General features: G+C 47.0%; 1 protein-coding gene and 1 pseudogene across 6 annotated transcripts in view; both read right to left on the bottom strand.

Annotated features, from left to right (window-relative positions):
* LOC105493330 (sperm antigen with calponin homology and coiled-coil domains 1) overlaps positions 1-17,702 on the bottom strand; it is a 316,001-nt gene that overhangs the window by 15,975 nt on the left and 282,324 nt on the right. For all 6 annotated transcript variants that reach the window (XM_011760890.2, XM_071082511.1, XM_011760889.3 and 3 more), the window contains one exon: positions 5,704-5,820. In XM_011760890.2, the coding sequence (XP_011759192.1) occupies positions 5,704-5,820 (117 nt within the window). The remainder of the gene's footprint in view (positions 1-5,703; positions 5,821-17,702) is intronic.
* On the bottom strand, positions 11,505-11,605 carry LOC112428809 (U6 spliceosomal RNA; annotated as a pseudogene).

Here is a 17,702-nt window from a genome sequence, read left to right as displayed (position 1 = left end):
GCTTGTGTTTTCACAGGGTGCTGCATGCTGTTTCTTCTGTGTTCAATATCTGTTGTGAAAACACAGGTGGAGCTGGGCATGGTGGCACGCGCCTGTAATCCCAGTTACTCCAAAGCCTGATGTGGGAGGATCCCTTGATGAAAAACTGTCTCAAAATACCCTGAAATAGTACACAGGGTGACATGGAATACAGAGAGAGGGTGGTTTTTTATTCACAACAGTGACTTTTATTCATTTTTGCAGCAGCAGAACATCTGTGACCAAGTGTTATTACCCTAGTGCTCTTTCATTTGATCACTGTCACCATCACTGTGCAGAGGCCCTGGGAGGCAGAAGCCACAGATAAGCAGCAGCTCCGAAGGGCCTCACTTCCCCCATGGGCTGTAAGCTTCAGATATGGCTCAGCCCACAGGGGCCAGGCAGGGGGACGCCATCACTGCTTCAGTCTGCCCTGGTTGGGAGAGGATAGTGCAGGCCTGGGACCTTCCAGTTCTAGGCAGCCTAAGCACCCAACCTGTGGCAAAACTCTGTCACCGGCAGGACTTGAGGGGCTGTGCTCGTTGGGCCTCACACTCAAAACCAATGGGAGAATGGATGCCCAACCTAGAGTTCCCCCTCTCGGGGTCACACCTCATTCATTTCAGACACTGACATAAGCACCCTCCAGTCCACCACCTGAGTCTGTCTGGACTAAGCAGAGAGTTGCATAGGCAGACAAGTGAATGCCCTATCTTTTTACTGAAAACAATAGAAACAAAAACGGCTGTGCACAGTGATTCACAACTGTAATCCCAGAACTATTGGGAGGCTGAAGCGGGTGGATCACCTGAGGTCAGGAGTTTGAGACCAGCCTGACCAACATGATGAAACCCCATCTCTACTAAAAATATAAAAACTAGCCAGGTGTAGTGGCGTGTGCCTGTAGTCCCAGTTACTCGAGAGGTTGAGGCAGGAGAATCGCTTGAACCTGGGAGGTGGAGGTTGCAGTGAGCTGAGATGGCACCACTGCACTCCAGCCTGGGCGACAGAGTAAGATTTTCTCAAAACAGCAACAACAAAATGACAAAATCTTCCATGGACTGTATATCGCACCCTGTGATCATATATTTCTTTACTATCATAGAAGACATGCTTGTTAGTTTTTATCAAAAATTCGCTACTTAATACCAATGTCAGACATAGTTTAATTGCTTCCATCCAGGTGGGGACACTCATAATTTCTATACATTCTGGGCTATCAACAACTCTATCATATACTTTTTAGATTTTGATTTTAATAGAGTTTACAAACATGAAAGGCTTCTCTTGGTGCCCTTTCTGATGAATGTGTAAATAATAATTTTTAAAAAATGCCCTGGCACTGAGCACACAGGGGAACACAGCTCCAAGCTGAGGCTAGACAGATGTGCCTCTCATCCTGATGATGCAAGGTGTGTGCTGCATTCACATCCACTTGCTTCCTGTGAAACCCAGCTTCTAACACACTTTTAGGAAATCTTCCCTGCTCTTTCCCCACTCTGCACTAGTAAGATTCCTCCCGTGTGCTCAGTTTTATACTGTATGGGTTTGCCTGTTGGGATACGTTATTTTGAAAACCCACACCTGTAACTGTGATAGATATGGCCACTCTCACCAAAAAGAATGCCAGCATCCCCCAGGGCAAGCCACACACCAAGAAGTGGCGAAATGTCACTGCAGCCACTGTGGCTCCTCCAGAGTATGGCCAGGATGGGGAATTTAGGAAACAGGAGGCTAGTTGTTCCTTCAGGGAGCGGCAAATGGGCTGTAATTAGCAAATAAAATCCTAGGCTCTGGGACACAACCCAACTCAAGATTACTGTGAGGCCAAATAGATCCTAAAATGAAAAATACCAGACATCCAGGGCCGACTTGGACTCTCATCACAGACCCGCAGTCTTCCACATGCTGCCTTCCACACTCCCTGGTGGTTGGGTGATCGGTCTGGGGAAGAAATTCAACTCTGCATGTAGGGAACAGGGGCCTACGCCATGGCCTCAGCCTGCCCCCACCGCATGCTGCCACAGCTGCAGGAGGTCTGGGCAGCTGGCAGAGGAGCCTCTGCCCTCAGAATCGCAGAGACTAGCACCAGGTACAGGGGCTCTGGCCCAGGAGGCAAGGCTCACAGTTCGGAGCCTGAGCGCAAACACTGTTAGGTCCATAATTTTCCAACAGAGCCATGCTGATTCCAGGACAAAGCAGCCAGTCTGTGTGGATGACTGCAGGGAGTGACGTCCACACACTGCCAGGAGGACACGGATGTGTGTGTGTGTGTGTGGGCTTCACCCAGCAGTGTTAGGAAGGCCTTCTGACTATTTTCAGTGCTTTCATGCCCACTATTTCCTCAGTTATCTCCAAACGGCCTATCAGAAAAGCAGAGACTAAAACATCAAGAGGGCAGGGAGGGAATGAATGCATAGATCACACCTGTGACCCGTGAGGCCACTGCAGCCTGTGGCCCCAACTCAGGCCGCCTCTCTGGATGCTCCTTCCCGGTCCCCTTTGCTGTGTCCTCCTCCTCTACCTCCACGACAAACACTGGGGTTCCCAGGTGTGTTCCTCGGTTCTCCCTCTCTCTGCTTCCCTAAGACCAAAGGACTGGGTGCTCTCCTCCAGTCTGACGACTTTAAATTCCATTTGTGCCCATGCTGTCCAACATGGCAACCACACATGATGTGGCTACTTAAATTAAAATCGAAATTAAAAATTCAGTCTTCAGTCACATCTGCCACATTTCAAGTGCTCAAGAGCAGGTATGGTTGGTGGTTGCCCTGTGGGCAGTGCAGATACAGAACATTCCCATCATCTCAGGAACTTGCATTAGACAGCATGAATCTCTTCATGGACAACCCCCAGATCTGTTTCCAGCTCTGCTCTCCCATCCAGCTCTGGATTTGCTGCACAATTTCCTGCCTGCCATCACCACCTGCGTATTTCACAGCACCTCAGACTTCACATGATTTAAACATCTTTCCCCCAGAATGTTTAATAATCCTGTCCAGCCTGCTTCACAAATGAAGCACCCCACAGAAACGTAATTTAAAGATTTTAATACATTCTGTGATGGTTAATTGTATGTGTCAACTTGGATAGGCATGGTACCCAGATATTTGGCCAAATATTATTCTAGATGTTTCTGTGAAGCTTTTTTGTTTGTTTCAGACAGGGTCTCTGTCACCCAGGCTGGACAGCAGTGGTGCAATCACAGCTTTGCTACAGCCTCAAACTCCAAGCATCAAGTGACTCTCCCACCTCAGCCTCCCGAGTAGCTGGGACCTCAGATGTGTGCCACCAAGCCCAGCTAATTAAAAAAATTTTTTTGTAGAAATGGGGGTCTCCCTATGTTGCCTAGGCTGGTCTTAAACTCCTGGGTTCAAGTGATCCTCCTGTCTTGGCCTCCCAAAGTGCTGGGATTACAAGTCTGAGCCCCCACGCATGGCCCGACAGCAGACTTTGAGCAAAGCAAATGACCCCACTTAGGGTGGGTGGGCCTCATCTAATCAGGTGAAGGCCTTAATAGAAAAGGCTAACCTCACCCAAGAAGAGGGAATCCCACCAGCAAATGGCCTTCACATTGGGACTGCAGTATTAGCTCTTCCCTGAGTCTCCAGCCTGCTGGCTTACCCTGCAGATGTTGGACTTGCTAGCTTCTATAATCTCGAGCTAGTTCCTTAGAATAAATCTCTCTCCCTGGCCCCCATCCCTCCACACGCCCACCTCCACACACACACACACACACACACACACACACACACACACACACACACACACACTCTCTCTCTCTCTCTCTCTCTCTCTCTCGGTTTTGCTTCTCTGGAGAATTCTAACACCTTAAAAAACTAAATTACTTCGCTCAGTTATTGTCATTGCTATGACCCTTCTTTGTACTTTATTTAAATCCTGATGTGGGATAATCGAACAGAGCTTTTAAACATATCTATGCCCTCCCCATCTCAGAAAACGGCCCTTTCAAACTAGACACCAAGGCATCATCTTTGACTCTTTCCTCTCCTCCTCCCCTACAACCAATCTGTCACTAAGTCCAGTCGATTCTGTCTGAGACATATTTTGAATCTTTCTAGGTCTTTCCATCTGTGTTGCTACCATCCTAGTGGTTAGTGGGTGAGGCCAAACCAGAGCTGTGGGGAAGCTCTGCAGCCTCTGCCCCTCGGACTCCCCAGATCAGCCCAGCTACAGGGTCTGCCCCTTGGCTTCCCTGGGTCAGCACAGCCTCTCTGGCCCCACTAACCACATCCAGCCAACCAGCCTTCTTCCACGGCCTGGACAACACCAAGGTGTTCCCCAGCAGCTGCAGCTGCTCCATAGCCCTGGCTCTGCACTGCTACCTCCTCTATCTTCCAATGCCAATTTCTTTTTTTCTTTTTCTTTTTTTTTTTTTTTTGAGACGGAGTCTTGCTCTGCTGCCCAGGCTGAAGTGCAGTGGTGCGATCTTGGCTCACTGCAACCTCTGCCTCCCAGGTTCAATCAATTCTCCTGCCTCAGCCTCCCAAGTAGCTGGGATTACAGGTGTGCACCACCACGCCCAGCTAATTTTTGTATTTTTAGTAGAGACGGGATTTCATCATGTTGGGCAGGCTGCTGTCAAACTCCTGAACTCAGGTGTCCGCCCGCTTCGGGCTCCCAAAGTACTGGGATTACAGGCGTGAGCCACTGTGCCCAGCCCCGACGCCAGTTTTGACATCACTGCTGCAGTCTCCCTGGTCTAAATGCGAGCCCCGTCACTCAGTCTCACAGCACTGAGTTTCTCTCCGGGCTCTTTGACCACTTATCCTTGCTCATTTATAATTTTACTTGTTATAAATCTACTCGCTTGCTTATTGTCTGTCTAGCTCATGAGGGTGCAGAACGTCTCTACTGTTTATTGTTTTCTTATGACAGTGCCCAATGCTTGACAAGAAATTCTTGAGTGACCAACAGCAGGACCCAGCACAGCATTTTCCAAAGTATTCTCTGTGGGACATTTTGTAGGAGGTTCTAGGTCAGGGGCTGGCAAACTGCTGACCATGGGCCAAATCTGGCTCATAGCCTGTTTTTGTAAATAAAGTTTTGTTGGCACACAGCCATGCCCATTCATTTACGAAGTGATCAATGGCCTCTTTAGCCCGATGGTGGAGTTGGATAGTTGTGACTGAGACCAACTGACCCACTGAGTTTATTACGTGGCCCTTAACAGGGAAAATTTGCCAACCCTTGTTATGGTGATTGTAGTAAAATAAACAAATATAAGTAAAGAGGTTATGTGGATCTGATCTATGTTGGGTTAAACAGTCACACAGATTTCTTAATGTAGGACTTCCTGAAGTCTTTAATGTGTTAACAGGCACCATGCTCTCTGAAAATGTGATGCAATATACAGTGTCCCAGACTTATCTGAGCAGGGAATTCTTTTTGTTGGTGTTTGCTGGTTCTTTGGAATAGGCTTTGAAAAATGCTGGCCAAGGTCTTGAAACCATGAAGGTGAGATTCCTCAGAAAGGAAGCTGGGGAAGATTTGCTGAGGATGGGATTCCACAGTGCAGTCACACATTCACGAGTTATCTATACCTGGTATCAATATCCCAACTTCTACTTCAGGCCTGTTAGCCCCTCTCACAGTGGGGTTTCTCAATTAAGAATCCCCCTGCATTTCCTAGAGGATAACCAAGGTGACAGGGCCATGACTTACTTTCTCCTGACTGTTCAGCTCCTGGTAGGGGATGTGGGCAGGCAGGTAGGTGTGGAGCAGGGCACAGAAGGCCAGGCCATCGCTCCAGCTGCTGCTGAAATTGGTGATGTCGATGTTCTGCAGGAGAGAAAAGTAGTAATAAACAAATACTATTGCGAACTGTGCAGTATCACAGATGAGGGAGAATGGGATAAGATGGGAATCTACCTTTGGATTTTTCAGTAAGGCAACATAAGAATAAACTTCCCAAATTTGCTCAGAGTACATTTTGTTTTGGTATCAGGAATGGCCTGGTGTTGCCCAACTCCATTCACAGAATAGCACTGAGGAAAAGCCGTCAGTGCTCAAAACAGTAGAGGATTTCCGTCCATCTCTCAGGAGAGTCATCAAAGGCTCAAAGATATCTTATTCTCAGATTAACCCACCTGATTAGTTTTGTACATGCCAGCATTTCCCAGACTCATTTCATCAAGGAAGAATCACTATCACCATCATCATCATCGCCACCATCATCATCACTACCTTTGTAACAATTACCATCATCACTACCACCATCATCACTACCTTCATAACCATTCCCATCATCACTACCTTCATAACCATTACCATTATCACCACCTTCATAACCATTCGCATCATCACTACCATCATCATCACTACCTTCATAACCGTTACCTTCATCCCTACCATCATCATCACTACCTTCTTACCATTACCATCATCCCCACCACCATCATCACCACCTTCATAACCATTACCATCATCACCACCATCATCACTACCTTCATAACCATTACCATCATCACTACCACCATCATCACTACCTTCATAACCATTCCCATCGTTACTACCATCATCACTACCTTCATAACCATTCCCATCGTTACTACCATCATCACTACCTTCATAACCATTAACATCATCACTACCATGATCACTATCTACATAACCATTACCATCATCACTACCACCATCATCACCACCTTCATAACCATTTCCATCATCACTACCATCATCATCACCATCTTCATAATCATTCCCATCATCACTACCACCATCACTACCTTCATAACCATTACAATCATCGCTACCATCATCATCAACACCTTCATAACCATTCCCATCATCACCACCACCATCATCACCACCTTCATAACCATTACCATCATCACTACCATCATCATCACTACCTTCATAACCATTACCATCATGACTACCACCATCATCATCACTACCTCCATAACCATTGCCATCATCACTACCATCATCATCACTACCTTCATAACCATTACCATCATCACTACCATCATTACCACCTTCATAACCATTACCATCATCACTACCATCATCATCACTACCTTCATAACCATTCCCATCATCACTACCTTCATAATCATTACCATCATCCCCACCACCATCACTACCATCACTACCACCATCACCACCATCACTACCACCATCACCATCTCTGTATAATCCCAATTCACAACAAGCAGACCAAGATGAGAAGGTCTTAAAGACCTACAAGGCTGTCTCTGGATTGCTCTTCCTACCACGCTCTTCTCCCCATCATTTAGGAGGCTTCTCAGGGGGAAAAGAAAACCCTTCCTGCTCAGCAGCCCCGTCGGCATGCCAAACAAGCAGGGAGCATGAGACTGCATGGGAAGAAAGAAGTTCCTCCTTCAGGATGGGTGCAGCTCCCAGCAGCTGCTTGGTGCACAGTGAGAAGGAAACTAAAATTCAACTCTAGCCGGGCATGATGGCTCACGCCTGTATTCCCAACACTTTGGAAGGCCAAGGCAAGTGGATCACCTGAGGTCAAGAGTTTGAAACCAGCTTAGTGAAGATGGTTAAACCCCATCTCTACTAAAAATACAAAACTGAGCTGGGGTGGTGGCGGGCACCTGTAATCCCAGCTACTTGGGAGGCTGAGGTGAATGCCTTGAACCTGGTAAGTGGAGGTTGCAGTGAACTGAGATTGCACCACTGCACTCCAGCCTCGGTAACGCTCTGTCTCAAAAAAACAAACAAAAAAATTCAATTCTAAGTCCCTGCCCATGGCGACGGTGGCTTCTGAAGACTCCTGTGCAGGTCACCTAGGCCAGCTGGGGACTCCAGTACATCCCCACCTCTTAGATCCTCAGTCCTGTCAACCCACCTGCTCACCCCAACAAGGTTTTCTTTCCTGGATCCACAAACTTTGTCCCAAATGAAGCATCAGGTTCCCAAGCCTGCTAAAGCTGGGAGCTCAGGTTGTTTAAGCAGGGGCCTTGCAAGAGACTGCAGAAGCGGGGCATAGCTTGGGCTTGGCTGAGTTTTAGGTCTGTGTTGGGTTTTGGGACAAGAAGAATTGGGCAAGTCTAGGGTTCCTTCCTGCAGTCTCCCCACAGCCACTGAGGAGCTCTTCCTCTTCATGCCCTGTCCTGGGAAATGTGAAGCCAGCAAACTTGGAAAGCTGTGGTGGGTGGGAACACTGACCATTGTTCCTTCCCTCTGCCCAGATGGCCAAATGCAGCCCTATAACAAGTTAACTCTCTGACTGCCCTGGGAAGGTCATTTAGGGTGTTTCTGTCAGAATCAATTTGTAGCTGAAAAGGAGAGGCAGGGTGAAGAGGAATAAGGCACGACATTAAGATGGAATAAGAGAAGGAGGTTTGATGGAACTCTCCTCAAAGTGTGTGTAAAGAGGTTCTGGAGAACATGCATAGGTGGAGATGTATACTAAAATATGGTACCATGTTTCCTGTGAAGTTTCCCTAGGGTTCTGGAAGCAAATAATCTTAGGAAAAAAAAAAAAAAAGCCTATAATCTCATTTAGCTTTTTATCTAGAATTTTTGAGGGTTATTTCAACCTAGCCTGACCCTTAGCAATAAGGTTGGTGAAATATCTCATTTGAAACTGAGGTCAAAAGAGATGGTGTCACATGTCACATGTAGGGTTTACCTGAATGACACAGATACAAGGATATACCTGAATGACACAGATACAAGTAATCTGTCCCTGTCTTCCCAGCAAACCTCTTCTCAGTTTCAGTCAGTGTCCAGGATGAGCCTGGTAGGCCCCAGAATGTCCCCCAAAAGCACCGGCTTTCAGGAAGACAGTGTGTCCTGGAGTCTGCTTTGCAGTTACATTTCCCCAGCGAGGAGTATTTGGCTGAAAGCAACACACAACCATAATAACGTCTCTTCATCTTGGCTTTCATGACTCAAGCACGACCAACTTTCAGCAGTCGCTAAGCACATACATCAGCATTATGTAAAAGCCTGAGGATGCCTTTTGTTGGGAGGGCCCCATCTTGTAACTTCTGGGGCCACTGGGAAGCTGATCCCGTATGTGGACTTTTGGATTCAAAGTCTCTTTGGGTTCAACAGCTACCTGATGGGAGCTGGACACTGCTTTAGAAATGGGGAATGCTTTGATTTTACACTTTCTGAAGAGGTTTGTAGGTTAGGGAGGCTGAGGTGGGTGGACCACCTGAGGTCAGGAGTTTGAGACCAGCCTGGCCAATGGAGTGAAACCCCATCTCTACTAAAAATACAAAATTAGCTGGGTGTGGTGGCGGGCACCTGTAATCCCAGCTACTCAGGAGGCTGAAGCAGGAGAATTGCTTGAACCTGGGAGGTGGAGGATGCAGTCAGCTGAGACCGTGCCACTGCACTCTAGCTGGGGTGACAGAGACTCTACCTCAAAAAAAAAAAAAAAAAAGGGCAGAGGGAAAAAAAACCAGGAAGTGGTGGTGGGGGGTGCCCCATCCAGTTCACTGAAATCATTCAAACCAGATGTTATGGACGTCAAACCCTGGGAAGGTGAAAACAAGGAGGGCCTCTTTCAGAGGGTCTGGTTTCTGCTTTCCTCTTGGGAAAGGCAGAGAGCACTGTGGTCCCTGCCAGTACCGAGCTCCCCCTTCCTTCCTCTACCATGCACAGGCTGCCAGAGACCCTATCTCCAGACCCATCTCTTGCAGTGCTGACTTGGGGGACGGAAAGCCAGGCTTTATATCCAGAAAGCCATTTTGATGTTTACACATTACGCTGATCTCAAGGCAACCATGTACACAAGGCAAGCACTTGCCCTGCTGGAATTGTTCTTTCCCAAGAGCAATGATGACGGATACAAGATTTTTTCCAACAGAAAGGCCACATTTTCAATAGAAAACCAAATGCTCAATGAGTAAGACCAAAGTCCTTTAAGTATGAGTCCTTTGGCTGGGCATGGTGGCTCACGCTGTAAACCCAGCACTTTGGGAGGCCAAGGTAGGCGGATCGCTTGAGCTCAGGAGTTTGAGATCAGACTGGCCAACATGGCGAAATCCCATCTCTACTAAAAACACAAAAATTAGCTGGGTGTGGTGGCACATGCCTGTAGTCCCAGCTACTTGAGAGGTTGAAGCAGGAAGACTGTTTGAGCCCAGGATGCGGAGCTTGCAGTGAGCCAAGATCATGCCATTGCACTCCCGCCTGCGCAAGAGAGCAAAACCCTGTCTCACAAAAAAAAAAAAAAAAAAGCAGGAGTCCCTTAAATATGAAGCTCAAAAAAATGGTGGGCTGGGAAGGGCAGTGGCATTTGCTGAGTGCCTGTAATGGGCCTGTCACTGTGCATTTTCTCATGTACAGCCATGCACAGTGACTAGTATTATACCCATTTTACAGATAAGAAAGCCAGAGCAAAAAGAAAGATTTCTAGTGCCAGAGTCAGGGCCAGAACACCAGATCCATTTGCCTCTGAAGCACATGTCCCATTTGCTGTGGACACCATTGGAGAAGGGTGAGCAGAGGAGATGACACCAGGCAGGATGGCCGCGGCATGGATGTCAGCACTGTTGGCAGCGCTGAAAGCAGACCCTGCTGAAAGAGGCCTGCAGCTTGCTCAATCCGTCTTCGACAAGAGTGAAAAGAAAGGCTGAGGGTGGGAGAGGGCAGATTCTAGAGGAGTGAGCGCTAAAACTTTGGTTCCTTCTTGTCAGTTAAAGAAACTAGAACCCCATTTTCTGAGCCCAGGTCAGGCCCATCAGGAACTGGCTCTGCGGTAGATGGCATTGCTCTCTGCACTGGTGAATGCTACCGCCCCAGGGAACTTGTGCGTCCAAATGGGCCAGGTTCTCCTTCTCACCCTTCCTCCCTCCCTTCCCAAATTCACTTTAACACTTGCTAAATCTTTCTTTTCCCAAATCATGAGAACTTTTTATACACACTTAACATCTTCTATCATTGCTGATACAAAACAGCGTTTTTCTTCATCTGCAAAATCTTCAGAAGCATTTGAGAGGTCAGATGGATCCAAAAGCTCAACAATGCCACCATCTCCCACAACCAAAAAGGCGCCTATATGCTAGTTAACACTGTCAAGAATAGTTTTTTGGGCTCAGAGTGGTGGCCCAGCACTTTGGGAGGCCAAGGTAGACAGATCACTTGAGGTTAGGAGTTCGAGACCAGCCTGGCCAACATGGTGAAACCTCTTATCTACCAAAAAAAATTCAAAAATTAGCCGGGAATGGTGGTGTGTGCCTGTAATCCCAGCTACTCGGGAGGCTGAGGGGGGAGATTTGCTTGAACTCAGGAGGTAGAGGTTGCAGTGAGCAGAGATCATGCCACAGCACTCCAGCCAGCGCAACAGAGTGAGACCCTGTCCCAAAAAAATAAACATAAAATAAATAAAAATAAAAATCAGGCAAGTGTGATGGTGCATGTCTGTAGTTGCAGCTACTTGGGAAGCTGAGGTGGGAGAATCACCGGAGCCCAGGAATTCAAGGTGGCAGTGAGCCATGATCACACCAGCCTGGGGGACACAGTGAGACTCTCTTGAAAACAAAAAAAGTTATTTGTTTGTTTTCCTTGCACAGGGAACCTGCCAGTCTTCTCTGTATCATCCCCATTTTGGTATGTATGCTGCCAAAGTGAGCACTGGTTCTTGATCTGTAACTATAAATGGGTCATAGGTTGAGACTAAAGTCTGGCAAGATCAAAGCCATGGTTGAAAAACCAAACAAAATGACTAAAACCCGCAGGAGAGCTCTGAGAGCCCAGTGCCTTAGGACAGACTGCACTGGTGGCTGTGCTGGGGGCTCGGCCATATTTGAATGCAGACCCTGGCACTGCAGCAGTGAGACCACACAGAAACGACAAAGGAAAAAGGAGGACGTGTACTACCTTAAAAAATCATTATTACAAAAAGTCCAAGTCTAGTCAGGTAGACAAGCCCAAGCCTATGGTCAGGAAACACTCTTCCTTCCTATAAACAAGGTTTCCCTGCCTCAGACTTTTTATTGCTGACATTGGCAGAGGTGGAGGCCACCCAACTATGGTTTGCGACATAACACTCGCTCCAAGAACGTTATACCCCTAAAGACATTCCCTTTCATCTCAGAGTGCAACAACCCCAACCGGTCCCCTAGTTGCCATCTGAAATCATCTCTAATTCTAGCTGAGCATCAGGAGCGCCAGCAACTCCCAGTTCAGTGCAGCTGAGGGACAATTCAAAGCCGTGTGCACTGTCATCCACAATGGTTGAACTAATTTACATTCCCACCAGCAGTATAAAAGTGTTCCTTTTTTGGCCTGGCACAGTAGCTCATGCCTGTAATCCCAGCACTTTTAGGGAGGCCTAGGTGGATGGATCACATGAGGCCAGGAGTTTGAGACCAGCCTGGCCAACATGGTGAAACCCCATCTCTACTAAAAATACAAAAAATTAGCCACGCATGGTGGTGTGCATCTGTAGTCCCAGCTGCTTGGGAGGCTGAGGCAGGAGAATCACTTGAACCCGAGAGGCGGAGGTTGCAGTGAGCTGAGACGGTGCCCCTGCACTCCAGCCTGGACATCAGAGCAAGACTCCATCTGATATGGTCTGGCTGTATCCCCACCCAAATCTCAACTTTAATTGTATTTCCCAGAATTCCCAAGTATTGTGGGAGGGACCCAGGGGGAGGTAACTGAATCATGGGGGTCAGTCTTTCTCGTGCTATTCTCGTGATAGTGAATGAGTCTCACAAGATCTCATGAGTTTCTCAGGGGTTTCCATTTTTGCTTCTTTCCTCTTTTTCTCTTGCTGCCACCACCATGTAAGGAGTGCCTTTCGGCCGGGCACAGTGGCTCATGCCTGTAATCCCAGCACTTTGGGAGGTTGAGGCGGGTGGATCACGAGGTCAGGAGTTCAAGACCAGCCTGGCCAAGATGGTGAAACCCCGTCTCTACTAAAAATATAAAACTTAGCTGGGCATGGTGGCAGGCGCTTGTAATCCCAGCTACTGAGGAGGCCGAGGCAGGAGAATCGCTTGAACCCAGGGGGCAGAGGGTGCAGTGAGCTGAGATCACACCACTGCACTCCAGCCTGGGCAACAGAGTGAGACTCCGTCTCAAAAAAAAGAAAGAAAGGAGTGCCTTTCGCCTCCTGCCATGATTCTGAGGCCTCCCCAGCAATGTGGAACTGTAAATCCAATTAATCTTCTTTTTCTTCCCAGTCTCAGGTATGTCTTTATCAATAGCATGAAAATGGACTAATATACTATCTCAAAAAAAAAAAAAAAAACTGTTCATTTTTCTCCATAACCTTGCCAGCATCTGTTGTTTCTTGACTTTTTAATAATTGCCATTCTGGCTGGTGTGAGATGGTATCTCACTGTGGTTTTGCTTTGCATTTATTTCTCTAACGATCAGTGATGTTGAGGTTTTTTTCATGTTTGTTGGCTACATAAATATCTTTTTCTGAGAAGTGTCTGTTCATGTCCTTTGCCCACTTTTTAACGGGGATGTTGTTTTTTTCTTGTAAATTTGTGTAAGTTCCTTGTAGTCCTCGAAGATCTAGAAGAAAAACAATTTGACCCAGCAATCCTATCAGTGGGTATATACCCAAAGGAATATAAATCCTTCTGTCATAAAGATACATGCACACGTTATGTCCACTGCAGCACCATTCACAATAGCAAAGTCAAGGAACCAACCCAAATTCCCATTAGTGATAGACTGAATAAAGAAAATGTGGTACATATACACCATACTATGCAGCCACAAAAAAACAAGATCCTGTCCTTTGCAGGGACATGGATGGAGCTGGAAGCCCCTTTCCTCAGCAAACTAGTGCAGAAAACAGAAAACCAAACAAAGTATGTTCTCACTTCTAAGTGGAAGGTGAACAATGAGAATACATGGACACTTGGAGGGAAACAACACACACTGAGGCCTGTTGGGGGTGGGGGAGGGAGAACATCAGGAAGAATCACCAATGTATGCTGAGCTTAATACCTAGGTGATGGATTGATCTGTGCAGCAAACCACCATGGCACACCTATGTACCAAACCTGCACATCCTGCACATGTACCCTGAAACTTTAAAATAAAACTTGATTTAAAAAAAAACTATAATAATTAAATTTCTCAGAAATAAAACAAAAAAAAAAAAGCTGTGTGCACTTAGGAAACCTCAGAGGTAAGGCCAAGCAGCAACCTGTAGAGCCCTGTGCATCTCAGAGGCTGCTCCGCTGCTGTTCTTAAGACAAAAGTGACTTCCTTTCCAGTCACTGGAGTGTGCTTTCGGGAGCTCTAAGGTGTATTTTCAGGAACGAGGGGGTCAGTATCAGTGCGGCACAGCTGGTATCATTCACACTTTCCACATGGATGGAAGATGACTTGCAGAAAAGGGATGAATTGAGTTATGCTTCATCAGAGCTCTCAGTTCATTCTGGAAAAGCCATATCACTTAAATTACTGTTCCCTTACAGACCACGTACAGAGGCTATGAGCTACGCGGTGTGCTGCACCCTCATCAGCAGAGCCCAGGGGAGGCAGGGAAGGCTGAGGATGGCAGCTGATGGCCTAATGGAGTGGAAGGGGGTCAGTCCTCCAGGAGCCAGGACTTCCTTGGGGCTAGCACAGTCTCTAGGAGCTCTTGCAGCCTGGGACCTGGGGGCCAGTTCGTGGGAGTTGGAGGGAAGAGGCAGGCAGCAGTGATGGGATCATGCCATCATTCACCAGTCTCTTGGGGGTTGGTTTCCTGGACTAGAAAAGCGTCCAGCCCTGGGCAGCCAGGAGCTAGGCAGGGTCTGTGGGTCCCAGGTAGGTGGGTTAAGATCCAGTCCCACTGCAGTGACCAGAGAGGTCAAGGAAGCTATGGCAGCAAGGGACTCATGTGGGCAGGGCCAATGTACCGGTTACCAGGCAGAAAAACAGCAGTTTGTTGGGCACAGGTGGCTGGGCAAGTCCTGGGCACCCCAGGGAGCAAGCTGAGAACTCGCTCCAGGACCTGCCCCTGGATGGAGGTGAAAAGTCTCATTTTTGGCGAAGGGATGACTAGAGCTGGTTCAGGCCTTAGAGTAGAGGGAGGTGAAATCTGGCTGAGCTGCTGGGCAACAGTCCTCAATGCTCACAGAAGAAGCCAAAACTAAGAAGACAGACAGACCACCCTGAGGATGTTAATATGGCAAGGACTTTTCCCAAAGACCACTTATCTGAGACTCAGGGGTTCATCAAAAGAACAAAGAGAAGAAAATGAAAAACAGCCAAGCAGGCATTCTATAGGCTGTATCTTCAGGTATTTTCTTTGATATTAATCCCTGAATAAAATGGACTAGCATCATCAATGCCCTTGAGTAGAAGCTGGTAACCAGGGGAACATGAAGAGGATTCTGGGGGGCTGAATGCTGTGCCTTCTAGACCTGGGTCACTTCGTGAACATCTCCATGCACATATGTAAGTTATACCTCAATTAAAAAGGAGGTCATGTGTGATGACTCACAAATCCCAGCACTTTGGGAGGCTGAGGCAGGAGCTGCTTGAGCCCAGGAGTTCAAGACTAGCCTGGGCAACATGGCGTGAACCTGTCTCTACAAAAAATGTGAATAATTAGCCAGGCATGATCGTGCACACCTATAATCCCAGCTACTGGGAAGGCTGAGGCATGAGAATCACTTGAGCCTGGGGAGGTTGGGGCTGCAGTGAGCCATGATCAAATCACTTCACTCCAGCCTGGGTGGTAGAGCGAGACCCTATCAAAAAAAAAAAAAAAAAAAAAAAAGGAGGAAGAAAGGGAGGGAAGGGGAGAGGGAGGGAAGGAGGGAGGGCAGGAGGGCAGGGAGGGAGGAAGGAAACAAGGAGGAAAGGACCTTGATTGTCTTAAGGGGCTAGAGTGTGGTGTCCACTCTGAACACTAACATTTGGAATTTATGTACAAGATTTTTGGGAAGGAAAAAGTGGAGCAAAAACAGAAAGAAACTCACTGATTATTTTTACCCAGGGAAATGCTAGTTACTAATAGAAAATTAACTTTTCCTAGGATATAGGTACCTTAGAGATATTTCTGAGTGGAATATGGAACTTTTTGATGAAAGTCTTAGATGTTTAATAAAAGGGTAACAGTCCAACCATCTCCAAAATTGGTTAGGTCTCCAGGACAGTTTAGGAAAAAAAAAATTGTAAGATGCAGAATTTTGTCCACCTCAATGGAACAAAAGTCATTTGAGAAAAATGATGATATTGAATTGCACACGGGAAGGTAAAATCCTAATTTTAGTGCATATCCATGAATATCTTCCCAGAGTGTTGAGGTTGTACTAAAGTTCCAGACGGGGGAATGTAGACACAACACTCATGAATAACGCAGCAGGACAGGGCAAAGCAAAACTGCACAGCCCATGGCATTTGCTTCTTAAAGATGTTTCGCTTGCCTTGGTTACCTGGTTACTTGCCTTACCTTGGTTATTAACATTTGGTAAAGACATCAATCACTGGGGGGAGAAGCTTCAGGGCACACACTGAATTGTGTACTGTGCTAAATTCAATCGAGGACACTGCTGGATTCTGTGGCTGCATTCCCAGTACTTCTTTACCTTCACCAAGGACCTCTAGTTGCCTCCATGAGGTGTCTACAAATGAACTGACTCTGTGTACACTAAGTCCAAAAGTCAAAAAGAAAAAAAGCAAAGCTTCTTGGGAAAAAGGCAGGAGACTGATTACAAAATGCTGTACATTCATTCTTGCAGGAACCAGCTGTCTCAGGCTCACGATGATCTAAACAGCCTCACTTTGATCCTGCATCTCTCTGGGGTTTTCCCAATCAGTTTTTATTATCACAGCTGTGGAATCAGATTGAGTTTTTACTATGGGGAAAGTGTAACAATTTATAGATCACAGAGGATAAAAGCAGCTCACTCCTCACTGGAGCTCAGCATGTGCAGTAAGAGCCCAGGGAGCACCACACTTACTTTGAAGGTCTGGTGAGAGAGAATACAAAGCAAACGCACACATAAGATTTCATGTGAAATCTCAGCAAATGCAGCCTGTGCTCCTTCCCTGCTGTGCATTCAGTGTTCGGTCCTTACCTGGGACAAGTGTACACACACATCCAATTTTAGTGCATCTGTTCTGATCTCAGACTATCTGGTAAACCTCGAGTGGCCTCAACCTGCACACAGAGAGCACAACCCTTGGCCATGGACTCGTGGAGACCTGCACATAGACTCCTGGGCCCCCTCTCTTCATAGCGTCCTCCTTTCTGGTGCCCCATTCCATAAAATGGGCGGCTTCAGCTGCCCTCTCTGATCACCGCCTCCTCAGCCAGTGAGGCTGCTGTGCTGCACTCAGAGGCCAGCTCCCTGCACTGGGAGGTGGATTTATTCCCAGGCAGAGAGCTGGTGGGCTGGCCATCCATCACTGCAGGAGTTTCCCTTCTCTCAGGGATTAGTCCCATCTGCTTGTTTCCTAGAGATGAGGTCCAAATAGCTAAGCTTAAAAACCAAAATTACAACATTAAAAGAAAATATAAAAGAATAGGCTTATAATCCTGGGGAAAGAAAGCCATTTAAGGCACAAAATGCAAAAGCATAAAGGAAAGGATTGAGAAATCTAACTAAAAAAAGTTTCTGTGTGACAAAATTAAAACCGATATATGTATAGCAAATGACTAATGTAACCAGTAAGAAAGAAGACAGACATGGTAGCTCATGTCTATAATCCTAGCACTTTGAGAGGCTGAGGCAAGTGGATTGCTCAAGGCCAGGAGTTTGAGAACA

Source organism: Macaca nemestrina, chromosome 17 (assembly GCF_043159975.1).
Source record: "Macaca nemestrina isolate mMacNem1 chromosome 17, mMacNem.hap1, whole genome shotgun sequence".
Classification (NCBI taxonomy): Eukaryota; Metazoa; Chordata; class Mammalia; order Primates; family Cercopithecidae; genus Macaca; species Macaca nemestrina.
The sequence above is the reverse complement of the archived record's forward strand: the minus strand, read 5'-3'. Positions and strand labels throughout refer to the sequence as shown.